Source organism: Heterodontus francisci, chromosome 5 (genome assembly GCF_036365525.1).
Source record: "Heterodontus francisci isolate sHetFra1 chromosome 5, sHetFra1.hap1, whole genome shotgun sequence".
NCBI classification, from domain to species: Eukaryota; Metazoa; Chordata; class Chondrichthyes; order Heterodontiformes; family Heterodontidae; genus Heterodontus; species Heterodontus francisci.
In genome coordinates this window covers 171403824-171421321 of record NC_090375.1, presented here as the reverse complement: position 1 = coordinate 171421321, position 17498 = coordinate 171403824, and the positions used below count along the sequence as shown (strand labels likewise).

Here is a 17498-nt window from a genome sequence, read left to right as displayed (position 1 = left end):
ACATGGATTTATGAAAAGGAAATCGTGTTTGACAAACCTGTTGGAGTTTTTTGAGGATGTAACTAGCAGAATAGATAAGGGGAACTGGTGGATGTGGTATATTTAGATTTTCAGAAAGCTTTTGATAAGGTCCCACACAAGAGGTTAGTGAAGAAAATTAGAGCACATGTTATTGGGGGGAATATACTGGCATGGATTGAGAACTGGTTAACAGACAGAAAGCAGAGAGTAGGAATAAATAGGTCATTTTCAGATTGGCAGGCTGTGACTATTGGGGTACCGCAAGGATACCACAAGAATAGCTTGGGCCCCAGCTATTCACAATCTATACCAATGATTTGGATTTGAGGATTAAATGTAATATTTTCAAGTTGCGGATGACACAAAACTAGATGGAAGTGTGAGTTGTGAGGAGGTTGCAAAGATGCTTCAAGGGGAATTTAGAGAGGTGAAGTGAGTGGGCAAAAATTTGACAGATTGAATACAATGTGGAGAAATGTGAGGCTATCCACTTTGATAGGAAAAACAGAAATACAGAGTATTTCTTAAATGGTGAGAGTCTGGGAAGTGTTGAATTTCAAAGGGACTTGGGTGTCCTTGTTCATAAGTCACTGAAAACTAACATGCAGGTACAGCACACAATTAAGAAGGCAAATGGCATGTTCGCCTTCATTACAAGAGGATTTGAGTATACGAGTAAAGGTGTCTTACTGCAATTATATAGAGTCTTGGTGAGACCACACCTGGAGTATTATGTGCAGTTTTGGTCTCCTTACCTAAGGAATGATATACTTGTCATAGAGGGAGTGCACTGAAGGTTCACCTAACCAATTTTTGGGATGAAGGATAGACTGACCTTTATGCTCTGGAGTTTAGAAGAATGAGAGGTGATCTCATTCAAACATACAAAATTCTTACAGGGCTTGACAGGGTTGATGCTGGCAAGATGTTTCCTCCGGTTGGGGAGTCTAGAACCAGGGGACACAGACTCAGAATAAGGGACAGGCCATTTAGGACTGAAATGAAGAGGAATTTCTTCACTCAGAGGGTGGTGAATCTTTGCAATTCTCTGCCCCAGAGGGCTGTGGAGGCTCAGTCATTCTGTATGTTCAAGACTGAGATTGATAGATTTCTACATATCAAAAGCATCAAGGGTTATGGGAATAGTGCAGGAAAATAGTATTGAAGTAGAAGATCAGACATGATCTCATTGAATGGCGGAGTGGGCTCGAAGGGCTGAATGACCTACTCCTGCTCCTAGTTCTTATGTTTTTTGAAGGTGGCAGGACAAGTTGATGAGGCTGTTTAACAGAAGCATGTGGGATCCTCGGCTTCATTAATAGAGGAATGAAATCCAAAAGCAAGAAAATTATATTAAACCTTTATAAATCACTGTTTATGCTGCAGCTAGAGTTTTGTGTCCAATTCTGGGTGCTACACTTCAAGAAGGATGTTAGGTCCTTGGAGAGGGTACAAAGGAGATTTAAAGAAGGTGGCAGGGCAGGTGAGAAAGTGGTTTAAAAGGCAGACGGGATCCTGGGCTTTATAAATAGAGGAATAGAGTACAAAATTAAAGTTATGATGAATCTTCATAAAACACTGGTTCGACCTCAACTGGAGTGCATTTTAAGAAGGATGTGAAGGCTTTAGAGAGGGTGCAGAAAAAAATTATGAGAATGGTTCCAGAGATGAGAAACTTCAGTTATGTGGATAGATTGGAGAAGTTGGGGTTTCTCTCCTTAGAGAAACGAAGGTTGAGAGGAGACTTAATAGAGATGCTCAAAATCATGAGGGGTCCAGATGTAATAGAGAGAAACTGTTCCCGTTGGCAGGAAAGGACGAGTACCAGAGGACACTGATTTCAGGTGATTGGCAAAAGAACCAATGGCGATATGAGGAAAAACATTTTTACGCAGCGTGTGGTTAGGATCTGGAATGCACTGCCTGAGAGTGTGGTGGAGGCAGTTTCAATCGTGGCTTTCAAAAGGGAATTGAATGAGCACCTGAAGAGAGACAATTTGCAGGGTGACGTGGAAAGGACGTGCTGATGAAGTGGATTATAATCCTAGCCCCTTTTTGGGACCATGCCGAATAAGGCATACTTGCCAGATGATCACTGTCACTTAAAAGTTGAGAAAGACAGATCTCACAGACACTTGAATGGGTCTGAAGAATTGATCTAACTCTCCCCAAAGGGAAAGAACTAGTGGAGGATATTATCATCCTCCTGATAGCCTTTTTAACACATTTTAGCCAGATTATAACAACCCGGATGTTGTAAGGGTCCGGGTGTCTCTCCTCAATAATGTACCTCCCCACTGAAGTGTACGGAGATGGGTTCTCAAGTTTGAGATACAGAAGAGTATATGAAACAATATATTTCTAAATTATATAAAGGTTTATTAAAGAACCGAATATGTAATTGACATCTGATGGATAAAACAATTACAATGTTAATAGTTCTAAGAAGAGAAAGAAAGTATAATCTTACTAGCAGAGAATCCAAGTTTTAAGTCTAAATATTGTTACAGTAAAATATTTAAGATAGCCATCAATATTTAAAGCAGAATTTACCTTAAATCCCCGAGTAGAAAGCTAGAGTTTAGCGAGATGCCTCTATCTCAATTAAGGGGAGAACTATTATCGTCGCACCACAGTAGCTCATACCTTTACCATGAGAAATGCTGGAGTGAATCCAATGATTCTAAAGATCCACTCTGTGGTTCCAATACTTATATAGTTACTAAGCTGCATAACGATTTTTTTTTACATATGGGAGTGTTACCTCTCTTGCACGTAGGTTAGTCCCCTTCTATTTCCCAAATAAGGCCAAATAACTCAATTTCTAGTTGAAATCCACATTATTTAATTTCTCAAACAAGGCTGAGCCATCAGGAAGCTGTGAGCACAGATGGTGGTCAACATCCCTAGAGCTAGCAAATGATGGCGCACTTCCTAGCTATCTCATTGTGTTTTAATATTATAACTCAGTTTCCTGGATTTACTTGACACGTGATTTAAGCCCATCTGTATAAAATCATGTCATTCATTGTTAAATTGTAATAACTTGCAATGATTATTTATGAAACTTGTATTATCAGTGCTTTGCTGAGGTGATGATGCTAATGACTTGTTGAAGTGAGTTCCTGTTTTTCAGAACCTGCCATTGTGTTCTTAGGAAGAAGCAGTTAAACTGCGTCCTTGACCACGGGGTGTTAGGGCCCTTGACTACAGAGACATGTTACAGGCATGCTTAGGAAACCTTTTTCTTTTAACCTTCCAAGCAGATCAATCCTGCTTTTAATTTTTTAATCCCTAATTCATAGGAAAATAACTCTTTTGAATTATAGCCACTTATTATGGCTGGATTCCTTCACACTGTTTTGCACCCCATCCACCATCTTAAACATTCACTCCCTGCATCACCAGTGCACAGTGCAGCAGTGTGTACCATATACAAGATGCGCTGCAGCAACTCACCAAGCTTCCTTAGACGGCACCTTCCAAACCCATGACCTCTACAGCTAGAAGGACTAGGGTAGAAGATGCATGGGAACACCGCCACCTGCAAGTTCCCTTCCAAGTCACACAACATCCTGATTTGGAACTATTTCGCCATTCCTTCACTGTCACTGGGTCAAAACCCTGGAACTCCCTTCTTGATAGCACTGTGGGTTTACCTACATCTGATGAACCACAGTGGTTCAAGAAGACGGCTCACCACCAACTTCTCGAGCAATTAGGGATGGGCAACAAATGCTGGTGTTGCCAGCGACTCCCGCATCTCGTGAAAAAATTTTAAAAATTACAGCAAGGTCCCACAAACAGCAATGTGATAATAACCAGATCTTTCTAATTATGTTGGTTGAGGGATATATGTTGACCTGGACACCAGGGAGTTCCACTGCCCTGCTTTGAAATAGTGCCAGGGGATATTTTATACCCACCTGAGAAGGCAGGTGAGGCCTCAGTTTAACATCTTAACAATAAGATTTGTACAGTATTCCCACAGTACTGCACTGGACTGTCAGCCTAGATTTTGTGCTCAAGTATCTAGAATTACACTTTAATTCACTCCCTTCTGACTTTGAGGTGAGAGTGCTACCAAATGAGCCAAGGCTGACATTATTGCAGTTCATTCTTCTGTTGCAAAGCTTCTTTGTTGTCTGATCTGGTGCAATTGGGAGCTTTCTGGGTATAATTTCCAGTTATTGATTCACTTTGATTTGCTGTCACCTCATGTCAAAACAACTAAGGTAAAGCTTCAGGATGAGGTTTTACAAACAACCATTTGACTGTCATGGTTATTGGTAGATGTAGCTAAGATATTTCTCCTGGTTGGGGAGTCTAGAACTAGGGGACATAATTTCAAAATAAGGGGAAAGCCACTTAGGACGGAGATAAGGAGAAATTTCTTTACTCAGAGGGTTGTGAATCTATGGAATTCTCTACCCCAGAGGGCTATGGAAGCTCAGTCATTGAGTATGTTTAAAGCAGAGGTTGACAGATTTCTAAATACAAATGACATAAGGGGATATGGGGATAGTGTGGGAAAAAGGCATTGAAGTGGATGATCAGCCATGATCATATTGAATGGCAGGGCAGGCTTGGTGGGCTGAATGGCCTACTCCTGCTACTATCTTCCTATGTTCCTATGTCAGTATGTTAAAGGTACAGTGTCACAGTTCATATTTATGTGAAAATACAAGAATATTCAAAGAATATGCTAGCATGTTTCTATGATAGAGAAAGGCAATTTGGGACAATTTTGGGTCTAATTTTTCTAAATGGAGAGCTGAATAAATACTTATACAAAATTTGTAAGTTAGACATTTAAGGTTTTTTTTAAATGTTGAATGAACGCACACCTTTGCTAAAGGGAAAATGTGTAATTGCAACATAAGCCGAGAAAAGGAGTAAACAAGCAGAATCTCAGAATCATTACAGTGCAGAAGGAGGTCATTCGGCCCATCGTGCCCGCACTGGCTCTCTGAAAGAGTAACTCCCTCAGTTCCATTCCCCTGTCTTCTCCCCATAACCCTGCATATTCTTCCTTTACATATGACTGTCTAATTCCCTTTTGAATGCTTCAATTGAACCTGCCTCCACCACATTCTCCACCACCTTAACCACTGGCTGCTTGAAAAAGTTTTTCCTCGTCACTTTTGCTTCTCTTACCAAATATTTTAAATCTGTGCCCTCTCGTTCTCAATCATTTCATGGGTGGGAACACTTTCTCTCTATCTACTCTGTCCAAATACCTCATGATTTTGAATACCTCTATCAAATCACCTCTCAGCCTTCTCTTCAAGGAACAGTCCTAATTTCTCCAATCTATCTTCATAACTGAAATTCCTCATCCCTGGAACCATTCTCGTGAATCTTTTCTGTGCTCTCTCCAATGCCCTCGCATCTTTCCTAAAGTGCGGCGCCCAGAACTGGACGCGGTACTCCAGCTGAGGCTGAACTAGTGTCTTATACAAGTTCAACATAACTTCCTTGCTCTTGTACTGTATTCCCCTATTAATAAAGCCCAGAACACTGTATGCTTTATTAACCGCTCTCTCAACCTGTCTGGCCACCTTCAATGACTTAAGCAGTTTTTATTTAATCTCAAATTTGGGAACTAGAAGGTGAGGAGCAAGAAGTTATTGGTCAGTTAAGTCTTGATAGTGACAGTGAAGACTTACAAGAATGAACATTAATATTTTAACAAATGTTTCTGCTCATTTGTATGAACTATTCCTCAAATGACCACATAACTGCTCAGTCCATAGTAAATGCATTTGAAGAAACCTGTAACATCAATAAAACTATTACAAATTGCAGTTGCTAGCAGAACAAATAAGTGGCTGAGTGAATTTGCAGTAATTTCCTGTTTTTGCAAACATCTTAAGTTCAAAGGCATGGTAGAGTTTTGAGGTCTTTCCTGGCACGTGTGCAGTGGCATCTTTCTACATCATAAGGTGAGGGAGAGCATTCTGAGTGGCAAAAGGGAGATATTTTAGTAAATTTTTTTCATCAAAGTGACATGTTAGTCCTGAGAATGGGATAACGTTTTCTAACACAAGACCAGATTTTAACCCCACTCCCAGTGAGAATTCATCTTATTTATGCCATGCCATTTTATAGGGCAGCATTGGAGGATCTTGTATCGGGCAGGTGGGAGCTTCGTAAATATTCAAAAGCCAGTGTCTGATGACCTCATTTATTCCTGGGCCGTGTGACTCTTGCAGAGTACCGAATACACCTGGGAAAGCTGGCAACGAATGGATCCAGGGCCACAGGCTCAGCTTGATTCTGAATTTTAGTTTTCTTTGTGGGTCAGGAGGAGCAAGAACAAGAAAAAACACTCCTACCCAGGCTTCCCTCCCTGATCCTGATCATACCTAGATGCCCCACCCCAGCCTTCAGAGACCTGGAATCCCACTCCACATTATTACTGCCAGGATCAGGTGGGAGTCAGCATTTAAAGGAGGTCTGGGAGTTGTGGCTCCCTCGCTTCAGCCCCTGTACATGGCACATCAAAATTGGGGCTGCAGTACTTGCACCGTACACTCTCCAGTTAATTTGGCCCCTTGCTTTTCCTGTTGCACTAGTGCACCTTAACCCCACCAGAAACTGGATTACAATTGGCTAGAATCATTTCACATGGGAATCTTGGAGCTAACAGAGGGATTGCTACTTTAGAGTGAATTTTTACAAAACTAATCACATCATCAAATTCAAAACTAGCTGATATGTCAGGAACATTACTTAACAATTTAGTTCCTGAATTCTGCATTTTATTGTGTGCTGCTTGAGAAAAATATAAACAAAAGCTATGCAGGAGATTTGTTTTTTTTAAATACTTATTTCTTGACAATATTAGAACACAGGGAGGGCTTTACAGTCACACTTGTAAAAGTATAGCATTTCATCTGTGTTTGGTGAAAGGCATTACTACTAATTTTTTTTCAAAAAGGACAGAAATCATTCGACAGAAAAGCACTGCCTCCGATACATTATTCACAAATTATGAAATCTCTACAAATTTATTATCGCAGAATATAACTAAACCAGCTATATCAACACCTTGGCTGCAAGAGCAGGGTATTCTGCAATGAGTGGCTTGTCTCCTGGCCCCTCAAAGTCTCTCCACCATTTGCAAGACTCAAATAAGGAATGTGATGGAAAACCGACTACTCATTTGGATGGGTGCAACTGCACTCAGGAAGCTTAGTACCATCAAGACAGTGCAAGAAGGTGGCAGATGGAGTATAATGCGGAGAAATGTGATATTATCCACTTTGGTAGGAAAAATAGAAAAACAGATTTTTTTTTAAAAGGTCAGAGGACTAGCAAAGGTTGGTATGCAGAGTGATTTTCATGTCCTTGTACACAAATCACAAAGTTAACATGCAAGTACAGCAAGCAATTAGGAAAGCAAATGGTATGTAAGCCTTTATTCCAAGGGGGCGAGAAAATTAGAATAAAGAAGTCTTGCTGGACTAATAGGGCTTTGGTGAGACCAAAGCTGGAATGCAGTTTTGGTCTCCTTATCTAAGGCAGAATATACGTGCCTTAGACTGGGGTGCAACAAAGGTTCAGTAGATTGATGACTGGGATGAGAGGATTGTTCTATGAGGAGAGGTTGATTAGAATGGGCCAATGTTCTCTGGAGATCAGAGGTGATCGCATTGAAATGTATAAAATTCTTAGAGGGCTTGATAGGGAAGAATATGAGAAGCTGTTTCACCTGGTTGGAGAGTCTAAAACGAGGGTCCATAGCTCAGGTTAAGGGGTCGGCCATTTAGGACTCATATGCGGAATATGTTTTCTCAGAGGCTTGTGAATATTTGGAGTTCTATACCCTAGAGGGCTGTAGATGCTTAGTCATCGAGTATTTTCAAGGTGGAGACTGATAGATTTTTGGACACTAAGGAATCAAGGAGTATGGGATAGGGTGAGAAGGTGGAGTTGAGGTAGAAGATCAACCGTCATCTTATTGAATGATGGAGCAGGCTCAAGGGGCCTTTTGGTCTACTCCAGTTCCTATTGCTAATGTTTTTATGCTCTTATGATAGAGCAATCCCCTTGATCAGCACCCTTGCTACTGAACTAAATATCCACCCCTTCCATCACTGGAACACTGAACACTGTGGTTCCAGTATGTCCTATCTACAGGAAACATAGCAACTTGTTGAACTTACTTCAACATCGTTTCCCAGACCAAGGACCTCTACTAATAAGTACACAACAGCATCATCTTCACGCTCCCCTCCAAGGCACATAACATCCTAACTTAGACCTATATTACCATGCCTTTATTTTTTACTGGATCAGAATCCTGGAATTCCCACTTAACACCATCAGCATTAGGGATGCAGTATTTTAAGGAGAGGTCTCACCGTCATTTTTTCAGGGTACCTAATGGTATGTAATAACTGAATCTGTCCGCTTCACCCATGCCCTGAAAGCAAATAGAAACAAACTGGTCCAGGAAAGAACCACACTAACCCACTGCATCTGCCAGCCCCAATTTGAATTTTTTAAAAGTCTACTTTTGCATTTCACGCAGGAAACATGCTACTTATTTAAGTAAAATGTTTCTCTCATCTCCTGCTTTGAGGGAAGGGAGAGAGGAAAAGAAAGATTGTGCTGATCGTCTGATTTACATAATTGTTTAGCTAGTTTCCACCCACGTATTGTGCACATCTGTTTTAGGGAATAATTTGGAACTTTCCAACTTGTACTGTTGAACCTTTTAAATAGATAGTGTGTAAACTTTTTTCTTTCTTTTCCTCACTTTCCACTGTAATGTATTAACTCTCGCTGGTGTACAGTTGCATGGGTGCTATATCTGCTGGCTCCTCACCAAGGTGGCACATCTGTGAGCTGTTTTTGAGCCTATTCTCACCTGATGTCCAGTTGTATTTTCCAGCAAGGGTCTCTGGATAATGGTGAGGAGCAAAAACCTGACCTGCCCTTCCTCTGTGAGCTGTGAAACCACTACACTGCCTCAACTCCTGCTCTGCTGGGACCAGCTAACTAATTAGAGACTGGGTGTCAAACCTGGGCAAAATGATATTTTTCTCCAGTGAGCCACAGGACACCTAGCTCTGCTGCTTTAAAGTAGATCCCTGGTTTGCAGGCATACTTGTAGAACACTAACATTTCATGCGACCCATGTACTTCAAGTTATTGAATCTACATTTCTTTTGCTTAAATTGATCTCTGCATGTTCCATTTAGTACCTTGGGTTTAATCTGCTACATGGCTCAGATTCACCCTACAATGCAATAAGTGGAATAGTTAATTCAGATCAAGATGGTCATAAATTTTCTAATATAGCCAGGAATTCCTCCAGGATGAGGAGATTTGTTGATATTTGGTCAAGTTGTAAAGTTAAGACGTCTCAATTCATTCCATCTTCGCTGCCTTCGGAGAATACTTGGCATCAGGTGGCAGGACTATATCTCCAACACAGAAGTCCTTGAAGCGGCCAACATCCCCAGCTTATACACACTACTGAGTCAGCGGCGCTTGAGATGGCTTGGCCATGTGAGCCGCATGGAAGATGGCAGGATCCCCAAAGACACATTGTACAGCGAGCTCGCCACTGGTATCAGACCCACCGGCCGTCCATGTCTCCGTTATAAAGACGTCTGCAAACGCGACATGAAATCGTGTGACATTGATCACAAGTCGTGGGAGTCAGTTGCCAGCATTCGCCAGAGCTGGCGGGCAGCCATAAAGACAGGGCTAAATTGTGGCGAGTCGAAGAGACTTAGTAGTTGGCAGGAAAAAAGACAGAGGCGCAAGGGGAGAGCCAACTGTGCAACAGCCCCAACAAACAAATTTCTCTGCAGCACCTGTGGAAGAGCCTGTCACTCCAGAATTGGCCTTTATAGCCACTCCAGGCGCTGCTTCACAAACCACTGACCACCTCCAGGCGCGTATCCATTGTCTCTCGAGATAAGGAGGCCCAAAAAGAAAAAAAGAAAGAAAGTATGTAAAGGAAACAGTGTATGCAGGATTCTCAGTTTTAAAGCATCATGCTGATGAGGAATCAATTCTAAGCTGTGCCATTAATGATTTAGGTCAGAGGTTCAAAACAGTGTACTGAATGTTACTTCATCTGTTAGTTTGTACTTTTAAGTGTTCAAGGTCATGTAGGATATGAAGTTTCTAACTTTTAAGCTAAATACAGCTTGTGAAAAATAGTGTCCTGCACTTTCTTAGTGACAAGAGTTTTTTACTAAACCTCTGTTGATCCTGCTCTGGAACTGACTGTGATTCTCACTGTTTTATTTCTTCCTATTTCCTATAGAGAAGTGTCTTGTTCACTTGATTTCTCCCTCTGAAGGCTTGATTATATTGTAGATTTAGGCTGTGGATTAATTATTGGGAATACCATAAAGAATTACTGTGAGGATATTTTCTTCAGCTCAGGCTAGTTTGGTAAATACTGACTTGAGCTGAGATGCGAGGAGCACTTTTCAAACAATAGCTACTTGAAGCATTTAGGAGGTGGAAATCTCGCACAATTCAACCTCATGCTATTTTCTGCTAGTGATCACGTATATAGTATTTTATTTATTTAGAGATATAGCACTGGAACAGGCCCTTCGGCCCACCCATCAACCACCCATTTATACTAATCCTACATTAATCCCCTTTTCCTACCCCATCCCCACCTTTCCTCAATTCCCCTACCACCAAGGGGCAATTTATAATGGCCAATTTACCTATCAACCTGCAAGTCTTTGGCTGTGGGAGGAAACCGGAGCACCCAGCGAAAACCCACGCGGTCACAGGGAGAACTTGCAAACTCCGCACAGGCAGTACCTAGAATTGAACCCGGGTCGCTGGAGCTGTGAGGCTGCGGTGCTAACCACTGCGCCACTGTGCCGCCCATTGTTCTGAAATATATTGGGTTTGTTCATGCGCCACATTGCAGCAATTCAGCAAGACCTGGACAATATCCAGGCTTGGGCTGATAAGTGGCAAGTAACATTCGTGCCAAGCAATGACCATCTCCAACAAGAGAGAATCTAATCCTCTCCCCTTGACATTCAATGGCATTACGATCGCTGAATCCCCCACTGAACATCCTAGGGGTTACCATTGACCAGAAACTGAACTGGCGTAGCCATATAAATACCGTGGCTACAAAAACAGGTCAGAGGCTAGGAATCCTGCGGTGAGTAACTCACCTCCTGACTCTCCAAAGCCTGTCCACCATCTACAAGGCACAAGTCAGGAGTGTGATGGAATACTCTCCACTTGCCTGGATGGGTGCAGCTCCAACAACACCCAAGAAGCTCAACACCATCCAGAACAAAGCAGCCCACTTGATTGGCACACCATCCACAAACATTCGCTCCCTCCACCATCGATGCATAGTGGTAGCAGTGTGTACCATGTACAAGATGCACTGCAGCAATTCTCCAAGGCTCCTTAGACAGCACCTTCCAAACCCGCGATCTCTACCAACTAGAAGGACAAGGGCAGCAAATGCATGGGAACACCATCACCTGCATGTTCCCCTCCAAGTCACACACCATCCTGACTTGCAACTATATCGCCGTTCCTTCACTGTCATTGGGTCAAAATCCTGGAACTCCCTTCTGAACAGCACTGTGGGTGTACCTACCTCACATGGACTGCAGCGGTTCAAGAAGGCAGCTCACCACCACCTTCTCAAGGGCAATTAGGGATGGGCAATAAATGCTGGCCTAGCCAGTGATGCCCAAATCCCATGAATGAATAAAAAAAATTCAATAAAGAATTAGCCAGTGAATGTTTGGCTTTTGTTCTTCTATATTTTTCTTCTAAAGTCATGTGAGTTCGTTATTGCTGGAATTATTTGCTAAATTAAGTGAATATCTGGAGGCAGTTTACATTTTTGAAAGTAGACAAAAGAAAAACTGCAATTGCTGGAAATCTACAATAAAAAATTAAATGCTGGAAATACATGACTGGTTCAGAATCTGAGCAGAGAAAAAATAGTTGGAGACCTTTTGTCAGAATTCTTTCCCTGAGCATGTAGACCGTTTTGTTGAAGGGTCTCTGCTTGAAGGGTTAGACTGTCTTTTATTTTTTCAGTTGCTGAAATTTGCTGTATGTTTCCAGAAATTTTATGTTCTTGAAGAATTTTCATCACATTTAAATGCTACTCAATCCAAGCATGATGATGGTTAAAACAGAGACACCAACTAACAAATAGTGTTTCACTTCCCCACTTGCCTGCTTTAAAAAATGAATTTATTTAATAACCTGTTGAGTAAAATCAGTCTAGTTATTCCTTCACTTCCAGCCCTTGATAAATTGCATATTATAGAGCCAGTTGAAGTTTGGGTTTGTCCCAAACTAGAAACACTGCTGGGATTCAGCTGAATTATGTGTTTCTGAACTTGTGGCTGTGTGACCCTCACCATCTTTGTTTTTTGAAGGACGGTGATCCACATATTGATGCTGATTTGGATGAACCCGTACATACTAGACAGTTCCACCCATCCTGTCCACACTCAGCCAGGATAACGGAATCATGTTTCTGTGTAAACAATGCAAAGCTTCTGCTTTCTCGGTGCCTATTGGCACTCTTCTGTATCCTGCTTACTACTTGTCTCATCTGCAGTAAAAAGATTACTTTTCAAAATTAATTTTCAGTCACTATTAAAATTACTTTTAAAAATCTGGTAATGGTTTACGGTGATTGGAAAGTTAATTTGGGCATAACAGTGCCTTAAAGACATTAGTGATTTTGTTAAACTGCTCTGATCCATTGGTGGCAAAATATCCAACATTTAAATGAGTTCTTACATAGTTTCTGAATGCAACAAAAAGTGCATATTTGCGATCAAGGCCATGGCAGCATCTTTTCCAACACATAGCTCGAGTCGTAGCAATGCTTCCCATTCAGTTCACTGAAAAATGGTGTGCAGGCAGCTGTCAGATTCATGTTGTCGCCTCTGTAAGCAGAGCCTGGATGGCTGACAAAAGCTAACTTACTCTTGAGTGAGCTTTTGTAAAGATCAAAATATGTATGATTGTGAACCTAAAAATCTAGCTTAGTTTGTTTTTTGTCTTGTTATCCTACTTGATGAACCCTTTGTAACCCATTGTTGGACAAGCTTGGTAAGGATTGAGAAGATTGGTCAGTTTTAATAAAGACACTTTCTTGATGTCACAGTTTGGTCTCAGTTTACCTGATTACTATGTTTTTATCTGGCAAGCAGCAATTCTTTTGAATTTGCAAATGTTACTTTTTGTCTCTCTCTTTCCTGAACACAATGCAACTGAATCAATACAGCACTTTTCATCGCTTCAGGCAAGTTGAGGTTCATCATGCTGGCAACCTATTCACTTCCTCTCGGTTGATTTCTCCTGTGTCATCTTGATTGCCTGAGCAGCAAAGGGCTTAACAGTGAAGAAATTACTCTTTGCACACCCTCATCTTGCTATTAGCAACAATACTTGTGTTTCTTGATAACTGGCTGTGTTTTGCAGCTGTGATGGTGAGGTTTACTCTTTAGTGTATTAAATTATGAACAATGCATTTAGGTGGAGGGAGGGAGAGCTCGCTTTCTTATTAGAGCCACTTAAGATCCATATCAGTTTTGACAATTGTCTAAAGCATTTTCAAAGCTGACAAACTATGACAAAAATCACAATAGTTGGTTACCAGGATTTTCCAGGTATCATGGAGGCGGGTTGGGTTGTTGGGGGTGGGGGGGGAGTGAAATTAAAGCCATTTCTAACACGTTTTTCAGAACTTTTCTTTTTGTAAATTCAATGTGGTTTACATCTGTCAGAAGAAATTTGAGTTTTCTTTCTACATTGTTGTATTTCAATATTAGGAATAGACTTAACAATTTGGAATGTACATAATTTGTTCTTTGTATCTTTGCAACATTTAAATACAACTATTTTAATGTAAAACTGTTTTGTGTACCTTTGCAGGCGATGGACATCTTGATGTTTAGCTGTGTTTTAGACAAAGAAAAGCACGTTGGCTAGATTGGCCCAAAGAGCATCATTGGAGCCATTACTGTGCGAAAGGACTTGCGCACCTTTTCCAGGATGAAGAAAATCAGCCTTAAAACAATCAAAAAGTCCTTTAACTTGAACAAAGGCAAAGATGAAAATGAATTTGTGGTGGTGCAGCAGCCATCACTTGTCAGTGATTTTGGGAAGGAGGACTCTCTCTTTAGTTGTTATGGGAAAGATTTGGCTGGTAATGATCTAAACAAAGCAGACGAAGATGACAAAGGGCCAAAAAATAAGGCAAAAGGTGAAGGTTTGATGGGTACATTGAAAAGGAGGCTTTCTGCAAAGCAGAAACAAAAAGCTAAAGGAAGTTCACCGTCTGTCAACTTAGTGGAGGATGATCGATTTTCCTCCTCTTCTACTCCAACGAGCATTAATGATTTAAAAGCTCAAAGACCCTTAAGGTCCACGTCACTTCGTGGCCACCATTACAGTCCTACGCCTTGGCCTTTGCGATCGGCCAGCTCAGAAGAGACCTGCATTAAGATGGAGGTTAAGGTCAAAGCAATAGTCCACAATAATAGTCCGAACCAGGCATTAAATGGAGTTCGTAAGGAGTTCCACGAAATGCAAACAGACCATGTGTTTCAGGAACAGAACAACACAATCAAAGAAATTGAGTCCCAAAATGGCAATTCTCATCTGAATATTGATGAATCTTGTCATCTTCCGGTGGTTATTGGATTAATGCCTCAGAACTACATTCAGTACACAATGCCTTTAGATGAGGGAATGTATCCTATGGAAGGGTCCCGTACCTGTTGTCTTGACAATCCATTGCCAATGGAAGTTGCATCAGTGTCATCCCATGTCTGTAGTAGCACCGTACAGACAGATGAAGGCCATATGGTCCCTGATTTAGTGGTTGCTTCTGATATTTTCTTGGACCCACCTGTAAATGGTCTATTGATTGGTACCACTGGTGTCATCTTGCAGAACTCGAGTTCTAACCATGTTGATATCCCTCCACTATCTCCACTTCTACCTCCAATTCCAAATCACATGCAACTGACATTTCCTGGGTTTGGTGGTACAGCAGCCCATGTAGCAGAAAGAGTTCGGCATCATTTGAACTTTGATCCAAATTCTGCTCCTGGAGTAGGAAGAGTTTATGACTCTCTACAAAACAATGGTCCAATGGTGGTCACAAGTCTGACTGAAGAGCTGAAAAAACTTGCAAAGCAAGGATGGTACTGGGGTCCCATAACACGGTGGGAGGCAGAGGAGAAGCTTGCCAATGTGCCTGATGGTTCTTTTCTTGTACGTGATAGTTCTGATGACCGTTATCTTTTAAGCCTGAGTTTTCGTTCGCAAGGCAAAACTCTTCACACTAGAATCGAACACTCGAATGGAAGGTTTAGTTTTTATGAACAGCCTGATGTAGAGGGGCACACGTCTATCGTTGAGCTGATTGAGCATTCAATTAAGGACTCTGAAAATGGAGCGTTTTGCTATTCTAGGTCTCGTCTACCTGGCTCTGCAACTTATCCTGTAAGACTAACAAACCCAGTCTCCCGGTTCATGCAAGTGCGCTCACTACAGTATCTGTGCCGTTTTGTTATTCGTCAATACACTCGAATAGACTTAATTCAAAAACTGCCTCTGCCAAACAAAATGAAGGATTATTTGCAGGAGAAGCACTACTGAAAAGGTTTGAAGTCTTGCAGATTGCACTTTTGGAACTGGAATGCATTGGAATTTTTAAAAAATATATAATTTATCAAAAATTAGCTTAAAAAAAACCTTGTTTAGGTGCTCCTTCATTTTGTCATCACAGGCCTCTATTCTCTTTCTCTTATCCTCCCACTCCATTTCACCCCACCATGCACACAGCAAATGTTGAGCACAGTCTGTTTGCCAAATAAAGTCATCCCGTTTTTCATGTTGAGCTATAACACTTTTCTCAGTCACCTATGAAAGAGTGCTGGGTCCAATCCATGCCCAGTCTTTTATGAATTTTACACTGTTAACTGCAAGTTTCTATAGCTGCCCTCTGCATCTACATTAAAGACCTTGTCCCTAGATAATGGCCATGTTGTACTCAGTGCTTCTGTGCAGGTTGACACTGATCAAAAGCAAGTGACCTCCCAGTGGCAATGTGTACCAAATGAGGTAACACCTGGGCAATTTATCAGCTTTAAAATCAAGCTATGATTTGTTTTTAATTGAAAACAAAAACACTTAATGGAGAAAAACAAACACGACAAGCCCTGCAGATGGTACACAGGGCACACAGACCCATGTACAATTTACTGTTTATTGGCTGTGTACTGGCATTATCAGCAGCTGACAGCCTGAAATGTCACACTTTGTGCCACTTTTCCTGCATACAAATTACTGTATCTATTTCTAACAAACCTTTCTTAAACAGACCTGTGCATGAGTTCAAAAATTCTGTCTTTTTTGGTTGAAATTGTTTTTCCTTAAAGAATTTACTATCTTTGTTCTTTTGTATTTTACTTTTGTTAGCATTTTGAGTTTGATTTGAAAGATTGTTCCCAAATGCCTTTTTATAGTAGAGCACAACATAGATTTATTTTCACATGTCCGGTTTGCACATAAGGTTCTTGTGCCTGTTTGTGCTTGTTTGTCCATGGACCAATTTTGTAAAGGGCCATCATGCCAGTATTTTGAGTAATGGTTTAAAATCCAGTGGGCGACCACATTGAATACTGTTAATATTGTATGATCCCTGGTTTTAAAGGGAACTAATGAGCTTTATTTGCGTGTTTCAAATTGTTTTTTTTTAAAGTTGTAGGATATCAACATTAATTTCTATGAGGTAATACGGAATGACATTTTACAGATTTATTTGTTTTCAGTTGAGTCATATGAATTGTAATTTGGATATTATGATTGAGGACTTTGAACAATTACTCATTATGTCTCTGTATCCTTGTAACCATCAGGTAAAGATTGATTAATCATACCAGTGAGGTAAATTGGATGTTTTTTGTGATTTTTATCAGTTGGTATATTATTACTGTAGTTCATTTGTATTTCAGTAGACCAACTGACTGAAATTTAGCAATCATTTCTTTCTTTTCCTCCTTCTGTTGAAGTACTTTGTGCACTTTTAGGTTGTGTTCAGTTTCACGTTTTCCTGTATTGCCATATAGAAATCTTCTGTAGTATACAGGCAAAACTTCCTATAAAATCATTTGTAATATGCCAATTATTCGTGTGCATTGTCATTCATAGCAATACGTGACACATTGTTCCTATTTGCTCTTACACAAACACTGAGAGTCAATTGAATGTAAAACTTTGACTCTGCCATATTCAGGCACCAGCAAATCTGAAACCACAAGACTGAAGCAGACTAGTTATTTTGCTATCTGCGTTTTTTTTTTGAAGATTATTCATTTGAACAAATCTTTACTGAATAATGCATACAGTATTCTTTGACTAACGGGTTATATACAATGGTCTCTGACATATATGTTAGCACATTCCCTCCTAGA

The 17498-nt window shown here is 40.7% G+C and overlaps 1 protein-coding gene across 3 annotated transcripts in view; it reads left to right on the top strand.

Annotated features, from left to right (window-relative positions):
* Positions 1-17203, top strand: part of LOC137370131 (suppressor of cytokine signaling 6) — an 80572-nt gene extending 63369 nt beyond the window's left edge. For all 3 annotated transcript variants that reach the window (XM_068032338.1, XM_068032339.1, XM_068032340.1), the window contains one exon: positions 13948-17203. In XM_068032338.1, coding sequence (XP_067888439.1) covers positions 14068-15681 — 1614 coding nt within the window. In that variant the 5' untranslated portion in view covers positions 13948-14067 and the 3' untranslated portion in view covers positions 15682-17203. The remainder of the gene's footprint in view (positions 1-13947) is intronic.
* The last annotated feature ends 295 nt before the right edge of the window (positions 17204-17498 follow it).